This window comes from Ptychodera flava, chromosome 4 (genome assembly GCF_041260155.1).
Source record: "Ptychodera flava strain L36383 chromosome 4, AS_Pfla_20210202, whole genome shotgun sequence".
Taxonomy (NCBI): Eukaryota; Metazoa; Hemichordata; class Enteropneusta; family Ptychoderidae; genus Ptychodera; species Ptychodera flava.
Window position 1 is genome coordinate 34,330,777 of NC_091931.1, and position 17,549 is coordinate 34,348,325.

Sequence of the window (17,549 nt, forward strand, 5' to 3'; positions counted from 1 at the left end):
TTGACACGGAAGGAAAATTGTTAAAAAATGGCTGAACAATAATGTGTGATCCTACCGCTGAGGACATGACCCCAGGTTGATCAGGTCGTGCTGGTTCTATTCGAAGGAATAAACAACTGATCTTTCTATTTCGTAGCCTATCTGCTTGAATCCGAAAACTTCAAATGTCAGTTAAAATGACTGCTCCGTCGAAGATTGATGACAAAGACAGTTTTCGTAAAGAAAAATGTTGGTTTTTTGACTCAGTGTATCGCCGCTCTGTCATTGCTTCTACTCACCGCACGCCTGGAAACTGAATTCTTTTTTTTTTTGCTCACACTTTTGAAAAGTTAACTTAAAGCAATGTTTTTTCCAATATCAAGAATAAAATTCAGGGGCAACAGCGCAACTTTTGCTGCCAGAGAAACAAAACTATCTTAACGATATTTAAAATTCATAATAGCCTATATATTTACGTGAACTCTGTGGCGAAAATTGAACTTTCACATTTTTTTCAAAAACAAAACATCGGAATATTTATTTATTTATTCAGCAAATTTCTAAATGGTCCACACAGGCATACAACATTCTAGCAGAGTATTTTTTTAAATGTGAGTCCGAATATCTGTGCCGGAGGAGCATTCACCCATAAGATATAAGCTTCTCGATTAAAAAAGACATGATGATGATGATGACAATAATGATAATATTTCTGTTGACGATGGTGTCGATGATGATGATAGCGGGTTTCATAAACAACAACAAACAACAACAACAACAACAATATCAACTAAACGACAACAACATGACAACAACAACCCTACTACCAAGAATAATTTATTACCACGTGTTCAACCAATTGTTAGCGAGTCAAGTTGCTTGCCCTTGACATATCAAGATATTTATTTGTATCGAACGCCTTTTCCCCCATTCTTTTCATCAGTAGACCTACTTACACAATTGGATTACACCTCTACAGAGACCAGTCTTTAAAAATAGTGACATCCCATTATATACACCTGTGATTTATTTCATCACGCTGTTCAGTTTCGGTCGGCATTGTTTTTATTACCTAGAATAAACACTGTGTGACTGACTGATTAAATGATATAAATATTTACTTGGATAAGATTTCCCCATATCTTTTATGCAACTACCAGAAGTATTATAGTTCTTTTGGGAAAAGGTCGGAGAGATAACGTGATCGCGCAGGCAGAAACTTGCTCCACAAACCATAATTAAAGGGAAATGTTTGGTTTCTAGTTTTGTTTTGGGGTTTTTTTTTTTGGGGGGGGAGGGGGGTTCCGGTCTTCCGGGCAGGCCCTCTTGGTTTTACACTGTGATCCCAGCCTCTCATCGTAGCTGCACAAAAGCACAATTTACAAAGCTCTGGATTCCATTAAATGAAAGTATTGATACGTAAAGCATACTTAATTAAATATTAACGACAGCAAGCTCTCTGAAGATCAAATAATACATGACGGTCATAAAAAGAAGGGGATATAATGAATTATGAAAGTAATGAAACATGTATTATGTTTGAAATTCTTTTCATTAAGAACACAAGAAAACGTGAAGTCAGGAAAAATACAACGTATTTTAATAGTATGGAAGTGATCGACTTATCTCCTGAAGAAATCGGTTTACTACACCTCAAGTATAATTCAATTATCGTGATTCACGTAGACGTAGTCATGTGGCATGTTCAAAAAAGTTATAAAACATGGTTTATGAGACTCGGTGAGGTGATCTTGACGGCAGAGGACGTACCTGAGCTTTGTACGCATCGTTTCTGCACCTGGTGATGCGGTCTGGACGGCTGCAGACGTACGTTAAAACTGCAAATATGTCCTTGACCTACAACGTGTCCACCACCGCGACATATTTGAGGTGAGGGTCGTACCTTAGTTCAGTGCGCATCTTTTCTGGGCTTAAGAAATTGTCATGCACAGGGAGCGTAGCGTATGATCCTCGCGCTTACCAGTCCATACATAATTCTTGCTGAATTGATTATTGTACACTGTTTGAGTATGTATGACTAGCTACAAACAATGTTGTGTCCGTTCTGGGAAATTACTTGAAAACATTCACAGCGGAGACTCTGTGCCTGTGATGTGACTACGTTCTGTTATGACCACGATTTCTGCGAATATGTTCATACACAGAGGTTTTGGCTTTTTAGTCTATTTAGGCTTGAAAACATTAATAAGACATGACATCTCGGGCACGATCACGATTTGTTGTGCTGGTGCTCATGACGGTAATATTGATGATACCGTGACCCTCACCGAATTTTTAGTGGCGTTACATATAACATAGTGTGTGTGTGTATATATATATATATATATATATATATATATATATATATATATATATATATATATATATATATAAGTATATATATATAAGTATATATATATATATATATATATATATATATATATATATATATATATATATATATATATATATATATAGGCGTGGAATGCAAATAAAAAACCTATTATATATACATATATATATATATATACATATACATATATATATATATATATATATATGTATATATATATATAATATGGAGCGTACCATTCTGTTTCTGGGTGATGTTAAAAATTGATAAATAATATATTTTTGGGGGGGGGGTGGCAACATCTTGAAACCAAATAAGAGCGTTTGCTTTGGATTTGTCAGCATTGACCGTAGGCCTATAGTTTGGCAATTGTATCAACTAATCATAATGATATCTATATTGTTGAATCTAAAAATCTAATTTTTGTATGATGATTTTTTTTTACATTGAAAGAACAAAGAACAATCCACAAAAGATTGGGGAAAAACACAAGAGACAGCATGTATGAAATCATGAAATCTAAACATTACAATGACCAAGAATGAGCCCACGTTGCTTCAATTTTTTTTCTTTGAGAAAATTTAGTTCTATCAACATTACCTGTTTAAATTTGTGTACAAAGAAATTCACATTACTTAGCAATGGTGTATCGGATGGCGTGGAGTTGATATTTTGCTATTAAGATAAGATGAAGAGAATTGGTTTTTTTTGTCATCATGAACGCCAAAAATTACTGTGTAACTTGACAATGAAAGATTGTTACTACTCAGTGTTGTGTTACAGAAAGTTTCAAAGTCTTTTCAAAAGTGCTGCGCATTTTAACAAAACCAGGAAAGGTGTCCATTACTCTTCTGTTGACCAGTGTTTGCAATTTATTGCTATATGGTTTGATTTCATTACAAAATGAAAAATACATTTGTGGGCACGATTCGGTAAAGAATTTTAGATTCAAAGACTCACAGTTTTTCTTCTGTTGTTCTGTATGGAAGTCAGACTTAACTCAGAGTGCTCATTGACACTTAAATTTAAAAAAAATGATTCCGGAGTAGCAAGAAAAAATAATCTATTTTTTACTAAAATCCCTTTTATCACCCTTTCCTTATCAATCCTATTTCTCCCGATCAAAGGTACTCTGCATTCAACATTATTACGTTTCCATAAATTTAGTATTGCATTCATGCAACTGTAGTATGTAACAAAAACAGTATTTCTATGGTATTTATCTATAAAACATTTAACTTCATAAGAAATAAATTCACCCTTATAAATCAACGTTTTTGACCACTTTGTTGAGCCAGTCATGACTGCAAATAGTTTTACCACATTCCAGAGTGTTTTCATTATTCAATAGTATTTCTGAAAGAAATGCTCAAAAATTAGTAGGGGGAGTTTGTTTGTACAATTCTTTTCAAAATGTTAAGATATCTTAATAAAATAGAGAATTACAATATTATTAATGCTATAGTTACAACTGAGCAAAAAATTAAGTCCCCAAATCTACTAAAACAGAGTCTATTCCCACTGTCATTTCTTTCATGAACTTACGAAAGTCCTGTCTACTCTCCTGCATCTTACTGGGGTCTGCAGTATAGGTGTTCTCCGTTGAAATGTATTGCATCACGGAAGGCTGTTGCGTGTCATCCAATGCTGCGACCTATCCAGTTTCTTTTCTTTCCTTCGTTTTGGACCGTGTCTCAGCAGACATTGTCCTCCGGTTCCTTTTTATGTTGGCACCAGTAGTGTTGGTCCATCTCTCCGTTAGTTCTGTGTCCAGAGTCACTCCATTTTGCACAAAAATTTGAATTTTTTCTCCGAAGCAGTCCTGACAGACGCCTTACTCGCCCGCCATTACAATAGCGCCCCTGAATCTAAAACTCTTAAATGTATGAACATGCTCACCTCACTGCCAACTAAATTACAACATGGTCACACAAAGCTTACCTCAATGTCGAATAGAAAAGACTGCATGGACCGTACTATATTCTGTTTTTTTTCGGAAAACTCCACATTTTAGCTTCTTTGTCGGAATTAAATACCCTAAAACCTACCAAACAATTATCACAATGGACTTCGTATTTATAAGATTCAGACCGTATACATGTGTTGCACTGTAGCTAAAAATGCTCTTCTACACTGATCAGGCAAATCTGACCACATGAGCAGCTGGCTCTGTCCTAATTAACTTTTTGAGTATTTCAATGCGTTTTTCTAGGAAAAGTCCCTTTTATAATAAAAACATACAGCATTTTTGTTCCTCAAATTGTGTAGGGCTGTGATGTACATGAAAGTAGACTAAAAAACGCGTTACAATCTGTCAGTGAAATGAACCAAAACCGGCTCTAAAAACAGAAAAAAACTTTTCGGGATTGAATATATATAGTGATCGATGCTAAAAGCAAAGCATTATATTGTTATTTTGTAATGGAAGTAATTTGAGAATATATATATATATATATATATATATATAAGGGTTGCTGAAAAATTATTTTACAATTTCATCTCTACAACGTTGTTTCCTGAGCCGCGTGACTCACTCGTCAGGAGACTATGCTGGTGTGAACAAACATCTACAGCGGGTACACATCGCCGTTACGCAGATGGTGGAATGTTGGTTGAGATTGACAGTTGTTGCATAACAATATATATATATATATATATATATATATATTATATATATATATATATATATATATATATATATATATATATATATATATAGATAGATAGATAGATAGATAGATAGATAGATAGATAGATAGATAGATAGATAGATAGATAGATAGATATATAGATATTTATATATAATCCCATGGTATTTTTCTCTGTTTGACGTCATCGTATACGAGTGTTTTTCGCGGAGCCGTACAACTTCGAGCCGAAGGCGAGAAGTTGTGCGGCTCCGCGAAAAACACGAGTATACGATGACGTCAAACAGAGAAAAATTCCATGGGATTATATATTTATCACATGAACAGTCTTCTTATTTTTCTTTGATGTGGATGGATCAAAATTATTTTAACAAATTGCATGATTTTTATCGCGATTTTGTGTTTTATTTACGCGGATTACTTTCATTTAACGAGTAAAGCGGCCGTCACCCAGGAGATGTGCAAATGTTTACAGGTATACTTTCATTCATAAATCCGATTAAGCTGAAATTTCGCTACAGCGTTAGGTATCTCCACCAATCAGACATCCGGATTCGGTCACGTGCGCGTGTCAATCATTGTCTCGCGCTGGAGCGATGCCAAGGCAAGTCTGCCATCATAGCTTTCACCGTACCGTGCTACCGACGGATAGGCATAGTATTTTGAGTTATTTAGAATATTTACAATTACATTTATGAAGTTAATACAATGGCACTATCGAAACAGTAGTTATCATACTTAGATATGCTGTGGCTTTTAAAATATCACAAGTTTACGACCTTATAGCGAGCCCGAAAGATTCAGATCGATGACACACAGAGTGTACGCTTGTTGTTGTTGGCACTGCCGTATACGTCACCGGTCTCCGCCGCGCCGGTGGCCATCTCAGTCGTCAATCAATGTTTTCGTTTTATGGACTTTGATGTTTGCTGTGACACGTATCGCCCGTAGGTGCATCTCAATTTTGTTACTTGATGGGAACTCTGTTCTGTTGTACAGTGAGTGTTGTCCGAGTCAACTTTCAAAATAAATCGGATTCTACAGCGCTGCACTGCAGAGTGTAAATGTCTTCACTACAGCCTTCCGCTGCAGGTTTGATCTCGATCGAGAAACGACGGAATAATTTGTGTGATGAAGGAAATTTATCGTTGTTCGTCGAATGACTTTATGCTTGTGCCTTCTATGTCGCTTTCCCGAAGATTATATGGTACTCATTTATTAAGTTGAACCACAGTCGCTCGAGAGCTATTCAGCTCTGGGACTATTCGCCCCATAGACGAGTATACAGAAGCGAGAAATACCCCATTTCTCGCTTCTGTATACTCGTCTATGGGGCGAATAGTCCCAGAGCTGAATAGCTATTTCTCGCTTCTGTATACTCGTCTATGGGGCGAATAGTCCCAGAGCTGAATAGCTCTCGAGCGACTGTGGTTGAACTTTCGTTGAGGTGTATCTTTAGGGTTTATCGCCAACCGGGATCGCCAGGTACGACGTCGCTTGGCGATCGCCAGGTACGACAACGTCCACATTGAGCCTTACGACTGGAGCAGTGACGTTACTGAGCCAAATGATCGATGATATCCTCATTCGATTCTTGCTGTTAGGTATATTCGTCCCAGATTCTTGGGAATAGCTAAAGCTTTAGCGACTTGGAATTTCGTTGCCTTCTATGTTTCCATATCTGGATTTATCGCGCCGGGTCACCTTTTTGTCAAAATTCTGTGTTTCAGGAAAAAAGTTCCGGTTGATGACGTACAACAGGGGTAATATGGATTTCTTATCTGTGCTGGTGTACGTCACAGAGGTGGAGATACGGGCCAGTTCATGTGATAAAGATATATATATATAGATATAGATATATATATAGATATAGATATATATATAGATATATATAGATAATGTGTGTGTGTATATATATATATATATATATATATATATATATATATATATATATATATATATATATATATATATATTATAAAAGACAGGGCTCGAAATTAACTTTTTGCCCTGGTAGTCCACTTGGGCTACCATTTTCTGAATTTGGTAGCCCATTGACAACGGCTGGTAGCCCATGCATATTTTAGTTTAGGGATTTTTTCATTTATAAGAGAAGAAAAAGCTATTTTTCAAGATTCTGCCCATGAAGTGAATTTGATAGTCAGACCATAGGCTTTCTGTAGTAGGGAGGAGTTCGTGATTGCAATGAGAATACGTTTTCATTGGCCATCATTTTCTGTGCCTGTAGTACAAAAACATCAGTTGAGATATTGAAATATTTTGCAAAGTTCCATCGCCAGGTCGTCTTTGTAATTCACAAAACAAGGTCGTAGTCTGGCCTTACTGTGTTCAGCTAAATTTCATGTCCCAGGCTTTGGTAGTCCGTGTGGGCTACCATTTCATGGACTTTGGTAGGCCCAGGGAAAAGTTAGTAGTCTGTGGACGCGGAACTACCGCTAATTTCGAGCCCTGTAAGATTTTGTGACAGTGTGTCTGTCTGTATAAGTCTGTCTGCCTCTCTGTTGAACTATTGAACATGATAGATCATTTCTTCCAGATCCGGATAAGTGTTATAGAGCAAACTTAGGTCATCGTCTTCGTCACGGAGTATGACATATTCCCTCTCTTTCAGGCAACAAACTAACTTTTTCAAGTAGAAATTTCCCAAGATATATCTGTAAATGAAAATACGAAAAATGTGTTTTAGTTACGTATTGGATACTTTTTTGGAAAGATGCCTTAATAGTTTGTGCCTCGATATTGAAAGACTTGTGCTCAAACTTTCATCAAGTGCACTTTAAACCGCTCTCTTTCAAAATCATGAATAGAAAATCTGGGGCCACTCTGAAAATTCTGTAGACGCAAAAAGTTACCTAACATTTACCGATACGAAAATCCAAAATGGCTACTATCCCTGCGGTAACTCTTCTTGAAACTATTAATTTAAGATTTTCACAAAAACATGGGACAGTAAACACTATATTTACTTTTCGAACATCAAAATTAACCTCACAAGCAGTAGACTCAAAAGGTATAGTAAAAGTTTGACTAATATGAATTCAAATGACAATATATCAAGCACATAATGTGCATTTTTATGTATATTTGTAAATATATATCTCTCTCCGTCTGTCTCATTTCTTTCTCTCTTTATATAAATATATATATGTATATATGTGTGTGTGTGTGTGTGTGTGTGTGTGTCTGTGTGTCTGTGTGTGTCTGTGTGTGCGAAATTATATGAATTCAGATGACAGTCCATCGAGTGTTTTTGTATATATTCTATCACTGCTCTGCGATACTATATCAAGAATCGATATCTGTGACATTTCGCTGTCAAACACAATAACTAGTTAAAATAGGTATTTCGATGGGTAGGTATTTCGGCTATAACAAAAATTCCAATATGATTTTTACACTTGCATTTTCATTCCATATATATATATATATATATATGTATGTATACATATATATATATATATATATATATATATATATATATATATATATATATATATATATATATATATATATATATATGATTGGTTTGCAATATTAGTGCGTTATCCTTTTCTATTGAAGTCTGTGATTTTCATTCTGACACGATTAAAACGTTATAGAGAAACTGACCTGTAAGCGGCTGCTATGACAAGAGAGAGTAAATTCAATGAATGCTTTGCTTTCAGGCGGTTAAAAAGCTTCCTTGCGGTAACAGTGTAAATTTCTATACCGATATAGATGTTGCCGACGAGGGCGCGGTATAAATTGTAGAGTGCGAATGTCATTAGAACGGTCTTGTAAATTGCCAATACTCTTGGATGGTCATGTTGGTCTTTGTTAGAGGGCGCCGTCCTGTAGTTTAGGATGTACATGAGCAAGGAGGACGTTGTCAGCTCTATTGGCAAGACAAGGTAGTCGATGGGCCCCGGTTGGCCTGGGTCGCTGAAGAACATAATATAATAATACATTATCATCCAAAGGAGGAGGAACCCGTCCTTGTAAAAATACAGTTTGCGCACCACAATACGGATCGTGTCTTGGAAACTTGGAAATGACTGGTCTACCTGTAGAGACACCACTATCCAGATTGAAGATATGAGGACCGAAGACGCCTGTGATGTCGGCTCGACGACAGCGCGATACGACACGAGCGTGAAATTTCTACAGTCGATGGTGGTTTCGTTGTCTGTAACCAAGCAACCAACAAGAATGACCACTTCAGCCATGCTAGATGCGATTTTCACGGCGATCAGAAAAGGCAACAAAGCCAGCAGGACAGTCCATCTCAATTTATCCATTTCTTCACTCTTCACCGTTACCTGTCGAAATAGTAGAATAAAGTTTGTTGTAAAAATTGGAACTGGAATCTTTTTTCACGCAACCTTAGTGCTGTCTCGATTATTATTTCCAGTGAGATACCGACAGGTCTTATTTTATAATGGAGTACTTTATACAGGAAGTTTGTGCATGAAACCCGAAAATGAGCCATTCCTTGAAAATACCGACGGTGGTTCGTACTTTGTTTCCTACATAGCAATAACGTAATCGTGCGTGAACCAAGGATTTTCATATTTTGAATCACATAATTACAAGTGTTAGGAACACGATTTGAACTAATTTGGGATAATTTGATAGTGAAGAAATGTCGATTCAGGCTGCAAATGTAACCCCATCTGCTTTTCTTTTCAAGTTACACATTTGTTTTTATGAGTTGTTTGTAATATCGCAATATTCAGCTATAGGGCAACTAAAATTTTAGAGAAATTTGAAAAGTATAAAGATCCAATTATCCCAAATTAGTTCCAGTCGTGTTTAGGTTTCTAAAGATTATTTGACGATCCTATACATCTTGAAAACTGTATATGCCTGCTGTATATACACTATAAAGATACCGTGTTGACCAGAATGGCCGATTATGTCAAATACAATCTTCCCCGGCTCGACATTGATCGATACCGGTGTCGAGAGTGACTTACAACGGTATTAATATATGGGCATCGAAAGTGAAAGACAAACTTTTGCTCAAAATTTCTTCAGTGAAACTTTCAACCATTCTCTATAAAAAATAAAAATCGGAGGTCACCTCGCAAAGTTTTGAACTAGAAAGACAAATCACCAAACATCATTTGAAAATCAAAATGGCCGACATCCCTGTGTTAACTCTACGTTTGTCGTCCGCGTGCTGATAGGTTTTCAGAGAAAAATAAGGAAACAAAAACGATGTCAACTCTATTATAAACAAAATTATCATTTTTCTAAAAGAAAGAGAATTAGAATTGAGCTGATCTGATTTTAATACAGTTGTGTTTTGGTCTGTGTTTGTTGTTTTCCCTTGCTGGCTTGCAGGTTTTTCAAAAATCCAAGGACGGGAAACATAGAATTTTCTTTAAGGGGCCTAATGGGGAAAAATAAAATTTTCAATTTTCCAAAAACTAAGACGGTGAATTTTTTTACATGAACAGCTTGTAGTTGAGTAGAACAGTACTAAAACAAATTAAAGGTCCGAATAGCTGTCTCAGAGGCGAATTCTATCTTAAGAGCATAAATCCAGTTCCTCCCAAGTTGGGGCTCGGGAGTATAGGTCGGCATGTATCAGCTAGAAGTATGAATACAGACAGCGAACATGAGATACATAGTGATCCATTTGTGTGTTTGCGTGGACCGTTCAGGAATTCGCTTTAATAAATGGTATCAATTTAACTAGTGTGTGCCCTTACTTGCGTCACCTGATTTTCAGATGAGACCTCATTTAAAGAAGTATTATGCTGCATCAGGTCATAGCCTCGTTCTGGTGGTCGGACCGACGATGACCGAACTTGATCAGTGAATACGAACACTTCGGAGTAATTATTCAAATTGACACGGCCGGAATATGGGAAAACGAAAATTGTACTGAACGGTTTGCTGCCTTGATGAAGTTCTGCGAATTTGATATGCCAAGTTAGCTTTAAAGCATTTTGATGGTGAGAGGACGATCGATCGAAATTTTCAAGAAAGGCATTTAGATATCTAATTTCATCAAGTTTTAATTTACGGCTAAAGTGACACCAGTAGAGTGGACAAGAGAACATCTCTCATAATCACCTGTAATCTAAATATGCCCATATATGGTCAAAAGGGTTCAAAAATGGTATTCAAAATGCCCATGTGAGTGATTGGTTAGATTTTCTCTTTCCATGGTAACTGCAGCTAAATTGGAACAGGTGATAGTATACCTTTAAAATATGTCCATACATAACATGAGTAGAGTTATAAATTTCAGCTCGCTAACGAATTCTTGAAGTTAAGTATTTCCAATTCTAGCGGATGATTGAAAATTATCTGTAGACCGCTTTTTAAACTCTTGTTTCTGAAATTAAATACCATCCATGGTGTTTAAAAATAGCCGATAGATTTGTTTGTCAGTCCAACCATTCGTTCCAGATCTGTTTGAAATAAGGGAAGACCAAATAATGATTTGGAACAGGGTACCTTTGTTGATATGACACAAAGAAAGTTATTTGCGTCAAATTTACCACGTGAGACATCGAATTATTTTCAAAATAATATCATGTATGGCCCTCGATATGTGTGAAATTTACATATGTAGATTTTATATCAATAGCATACTGTCTTAATCAGCTGTAACATATCCTTCATGGTTTGAATTTCTCAGATAGCCTGTTAGTAATGTTAGGTGGGGTTGTGTGCACACATTTGAATATATTTATCTGCAATTTAAATATTTTCAAAATTTCTGTTTTTGTCCATTATGGAAAGATTTTTCTGCACTGCTTCCATGGAATTCGGCATATTTTCACATATTTATATATGACATTGATAGTTTGTCGACAAAACAGAAACCATATGACACGAAATATATATGTATAAATATGCATGTGCAACTTTCCATAGCTTTACGTGCATGCCAATGTTGATCGAAGAATTAATTTTTATTCACTGCTGCATCTTGATTATTGCCGAACAACAGCATTATTCAAGCGTTTTCTGACTCTTGAAATGAATAAACTACAGTACTTTAAAAACCATCCTGACGACCTCACATATGCATATAAAATATACCGCTCCTACAGTACCGCATCCCCATTAGGCTAAATTCACACACCTCTGGAGGTGGAGAATAATTGACGGGGGCTTTGAAAATACCAAGGGTGTGTTTGGGGCATTTGAAGGGATTTGGGGACTTAAGAGGGGACTCAACAAGGAGTGTGTCTCTGATTGATATGAGATTGTTTTTTACAAAAATACATTGTATGGAAAAAAAAACATTCTCTGTTGCATATTAACTTTAAAGAACACATACGAACAGACAAGTACTTTCTCACACCCATAGGTATCAACCCAGATCACATAGAACTGCTCCAGCCTCTTTGTTCTATGTGTCAACTGAAGTATGCTTTTTATAGAGCAGTACAAACATTCCAGTGAGCCACTTTTTCCAATGCACAATATTTAGGATTTATGAAACAGTCCATCCAAGACTTTTGCATCATTCTCTAGAATAGCAGGGACAGGAAACAAAAAAGTTTGAGCTGAAAGTTGTAAGACTGAATGGTAGTTGTTGATAACCGTACTGAAAACAACTTGTGACACCCCATTTCCATACATTGGCACCAGAACCTCGGTAGTCTCACTGGATCACTTGCAATAGGACACAAAAGGAACAGTAGACATACTCTGACTGGCCTTTCAGTAACAACTTAGATATATGGGTGAGAACAGGCCATCTACATGACCCAAGAGTGACCTTACTTCATTCATAGCTGTAAATTTTAGCTAACTTTTTGGTGGCGTTGTTTTGTGTATCTACTGCAGTTTCTTGTTCTACTCTCTGAAGCGTGACGAAAAGTCCAGTTTTTAGCATATCAATACAGCCATATGTGTACAGTCAGCATTGTTATCGTTTAAAATTGAATTCAAGTCCGGATTAGAATTCATTTGTCATCAATAACAATGATTATGGTCTTTACACATATACAGAGTATTTTGCCAAACAGAATATTTGTTATTCCAGCATGCTGTGTGGAGTAGAACAAGGCCAAAACGTACTGAAAAATTGTCCAAAAGGTAACGCTAATGTCCCCTTTATACAATTATGTTAATTATGTTCAGTTTTCCTGACAGGTGAGGATAGTCATCCTGTTTTCAAACCTCTTTTTATGTGATCGCTGTTTTCTGTTTTACAAGATGAAGTGTTCCTGTAAGAGAAAATATGTCAAAACAGCACCCTCCTGCCCTGGGAGAGGAACAGCCCCGGCCTAACATACACAAACACACACACAAGCACCATTCCAAAATCAGGCCAGTTTTATTTTGAGGTGGATTTCAAGATTACAGCAAGTCAGAAGGGAGGCATCTGAACGCGTTTTGAGTTTGTTAGGGGAGGCATTTGAACAAATCAGAGAACTTTTCCGGATTCTCCCCTCCGTTCCAGAGGTCTTTATGAATGCAACCTCATCAACCATAAAACCTACCATCTGTTTTATACTTATGCTTTCCCTCTGTTTAACCTTGTGCCTGTCGTATGATTGAGTTTGCATGGTCCATAATGATAAATTGGTGGAAGAACCTTTCAGCGTGGACCCTGTACAATGCTCGTTTACGCCCCTCAAATACCGATATCGTGTAGTATGTTTGAAGCAAAAATTCGAATTGTAACACACAGTGGTTGCCCAAGCTATGAACATAATGTACGGGGCGCTTCGATCTTGTCTATTTTTTACCTAAAATAATGTCTGTTTCAGCCAAGAAATGTGTTGGTGACGATAAGTGAATCTCCGAACGCTTGTGACTAATACTATGATACAGACAGAGGGAGTTTACAAGTAAGTTGCGAAAAAGATACATACCCAAGATGACGTCAATCAACGCGACGATAGCGCATGAAGATAATGTCGTTGAACAATGAGAGTCTGCAGTATTTTTCTATGAACTTTGACACGGAAGGAATATTCTCTAATGAACTGTAACCCAACAGTTGAGGAAATGACCCGGGTATACGATTGGATAGGATGTACGTTGTGTGAACCATGTGAACAGTAGTTCTTTCCGCCTTGTAGCTTATCGCCTTAAATCTACAAACACAAAGACGGGTTCCACTCACCGAAAAATGCAAGATGCAGTACCCGTATATCAATTCAGTGCATGAAGCTGTTATGTTCATTTCTGTGTTCGTCTGATTTTTAAAATGAAAACGTCATACTGTAAAATCAACGTAAGACTTGAGTGGACATTTTGTGCCATTTACGACCAAGATCCTGGTGTCATGCAGGTTAGTCTCTCGTATTTACGAGATCGATGCTTCTCCTTAAGCTCATAACTTTTCGGGGGACAACATACCATCCATGATATCTTGTATTGTAGGCTTTATTCTGGTCTTACCAATAGATCAATACCTTTAAATGTAAAGAAAACTTTGTATTTAGTAGGCAGTAATTACTATAGCTACTCACTACTTTGAATGGTTGACGCTCAGTAAGATGGTTGACCTGGTGGCAGTTTGGTAATGCATCATCATGTAATTTGCATTTTGTCAATGCATAAACCAGATATGAACTGAATATGCTCACGTGTTTTACAATAGGTTCATTAATAGTAGTACGCTTCTCAGAACAATGAGATATATGTTATCACTATATGTAGCAGGTTTTTTTTTAAACTTCGCACAGTACTGTCAGAGTTTAATCACTAATTACAAAACTTTATATAATATGCGAATGAGCTGTCAATTAACTTGACACTGCTCAATGCTTTATGGGACAATTAGATATCCATCAGATCAACATTTGTAGCACGTTTTATTTAATTTAATGCTGTAATTTTAGAGTAATGTCACTTATTACAAAGTTCATTAAATATGCAAATAAACCCTACATTAACTTGACACTGTTCAATGATTCATAGCACAATTAAATATTTATCAAGTCAATATCTGTAGCACGTTTCACCAAAATTTAGTGCCGAAATTTCAGAGTTATATACCTAATTACAAAGTTTATTAAATATGCAAATGAACCCTTAGTTAACTTTATACTACTAAATGCTTTACAACACAGTTAGATATCTGTCGTATCAGTATGTGCAGCAGTGTTCATCACATTTGATGCAGTTATTTCGGAGTTATATGACTAATTATAAGACTTCATGGAATATGCAAATGAGCTAATTATTAACTTGACACTGCTCAATGATTCTCAGTACAATTGGATATTTATCAGATCAACATCTGTAGCAAGTTTCATCAAATTTAATGCTTTAATTTTGGAGTAAAATCATTTATTACAAAGTTCATTAAATATGCAAATGAACCCTTAATTAACTTCACACAACTAAATGCTCTACACAACAATTAGATATCTATCGGATCAGTATCTGCAGCAGATTTCATCACATTTGGTGAAGTTATTTTGGAGTTATATGACTAATTACTAAACTTCATAAAATATGCAAATGACCTATTTGTTAACTTGACACTGCCAAATGCTTCTCAGTACAATTAGATATTTATCAAAACAATATCTGTGCCCAATTTCACTGACTTGGATGCTGTAATTTCAGAGTTATATATCAAATTACAAAGTTCATTAAATATGCAAATGAACCCTTAATTAATTTAACACTACTAAATGCTTGACACTACAGTTAGATATCAGTCGGATCAGTATCTGCAGCAGATTTCATCACATTTGGTGAAGTTATATCGGAGTTATATGACTAATTACAAACCTTCATAAAATATGCAAATGAGCTATTTATTAACTTGACACTGCCTAATGCTTCTAACTATAATTAGATATATATTAGATCAATATTTGTTGCAAGTATCATCAAGTTTGGTGCAGGAATTTCAGAGTTATCTCACTAATAACAAAAGTTCATTAAATATGCAAATGAGAAGATAATTGACATGACACTCACAGTATCATCATAATGTTCTTAGATTGTCATCTGTGAAAAGTTTCATGAAATTTTGTGCAGTATTTCTTGATATATGTCTACACTGTCATTACCGTCTCCATAGGGCAACCATTGTATGGAAAATAACGATATTGCAAAACGTCATTAATATGCAAGCCACACTATCCAAAATCTAATCACTTCTTGCAAGTAGCACATGGTACCTGTGTACCAAATCTGATATGAATCCGTTCAGATGTTTTTGAGTTATCGTGTAAACAGACAGACAGACAGACACACACACACTAACACACACACACACACGGACAGACAGACAGACATCGCTATGACAATAGCCCACGTGTTAACACACGTGAGCTAAAAATGGTGGGCTTCACATGATTGACGTTGAGTCAGTAATAAAGGCGCTGAGTTGTAGATGGGTCAGAAGACTGATTATTGGTGGTGATGACACTTTGAAATTGGCTGTTAATATCTACTTGGAAAGCTTTGGAGGTGTTAAGCACAATTTTACGCTCAACCTTGACACACGAGCGCTCAAGTTCATCACAAAACAGCTGCCAAAATTTTTACAAAGGGGTGTTAAATAGTTGGTACGAGATAATAATGATTGAAAAAGATATACAAGTGTAACCAAACATAATTGGAGAACAAAAGATTTGGGGAAATCGTTTTGTAACAAGTGATAAGCAGGTGTTATTTTTCAGAGAGTGGATTGAAACTGGTTTTATTTACGTTGCAGATCTTTTTATCGATGGTAATTTTATCCATCAAAACCATATGATAGAAAAACGTTAAGACAAGAAAAACTGGATTCTACAATACCTTAATTACCATTAATAAAGCAATTCCACATCAATGGAAACGAAGTATGAATTTGTTAAATAATAATTTACTTGTCAGTAGACAAAGAATTGAATTTTATAGTAATGGTTGCAACTTTTTTAGTATATAAAGCGAGAATTATCAACCAAAAGAATATTCAGAGATTACTATTGAAGAATTGATCTGTAATAATTATTCAAAGAAGAGTAAGGTCACTGCAAAATTTCTCAATGACTGGAAATTATATTGTTTTATCCCTAAGCCTTATTATTATGAAATAAAGAGTATATTATTTGACAAAAAAGTATCTGAGCCTGTAATTTGAAACCTGCTACATTTTCCTTTAGAAAAAAGATCTACTGTAGTAATTGAATATTAGATTACTATCCATATGACATATGGAAAAAAAAGGGTTCGTTGCATATTCAATATGCGAATATGCAAATGAACCCTTAATTAACTTTTTTTTTATCAGTCCACCATCCAACAGGCGTTAGCCCAATTACAGGATGAGGTACGCATAACCCACTAACTCCCCAAATGGAGCACTGAGGAGTAAAGTGCCTTGCTCAGGGGCACAACACCGTACTAGAGTCTTGAACTCACCATCCTCTGACAGTGAGTACATTACTCTGGACCTACTGGGTCTTGAACCGGGTCTCGAACTCTCCATCCACTGATAGTGAGTCCGTTACCCTAACCACTGGTCCACAGTGCCTCCTTAACTTTACACTACTAATTGCTTTACAACACAGTTAGATATCTGTCGTATCAGTATTTGCAGCAGTTTTCATCACATTTGATGCAGTTATTTCGGAGTTATATGA

The 17,549-nt window shown here is 36.0% G+C and overlaps 1 protein-coding gene across 1 annotated transcript; it reads right to left on the reverse strand.

Annotated features, from left to right (window-relative positions):
* Positions 1–6,933: 6,933 nt before the first annotated feature.
* On the reverse strand, positions 6,934–13,917 carry LOC139131539 (uncharacterized). Its single transcript, XM_070697629.1, has 3 exons — positions 13,830–13,917; positions 8,611–9,299; positions 6,934–7,655 (listed from the first exon to the last, which is right to left on the reverse strand). Exons 2-3 carry the CDS (start codon positions 9,276–9,278, stop codon positions 7,508–7,510), a joined length of 816 nt encoding a protein of 271 aa, XP_070553730.1. The 5' UTR covers positions 9,279–9,299; positions 13,830–13,917; the 3' UTR covers positions 6,934–7,507.
* Between the last annotated feature and the right edge of the window lie 3,632 nt (positions 13,918–17,549).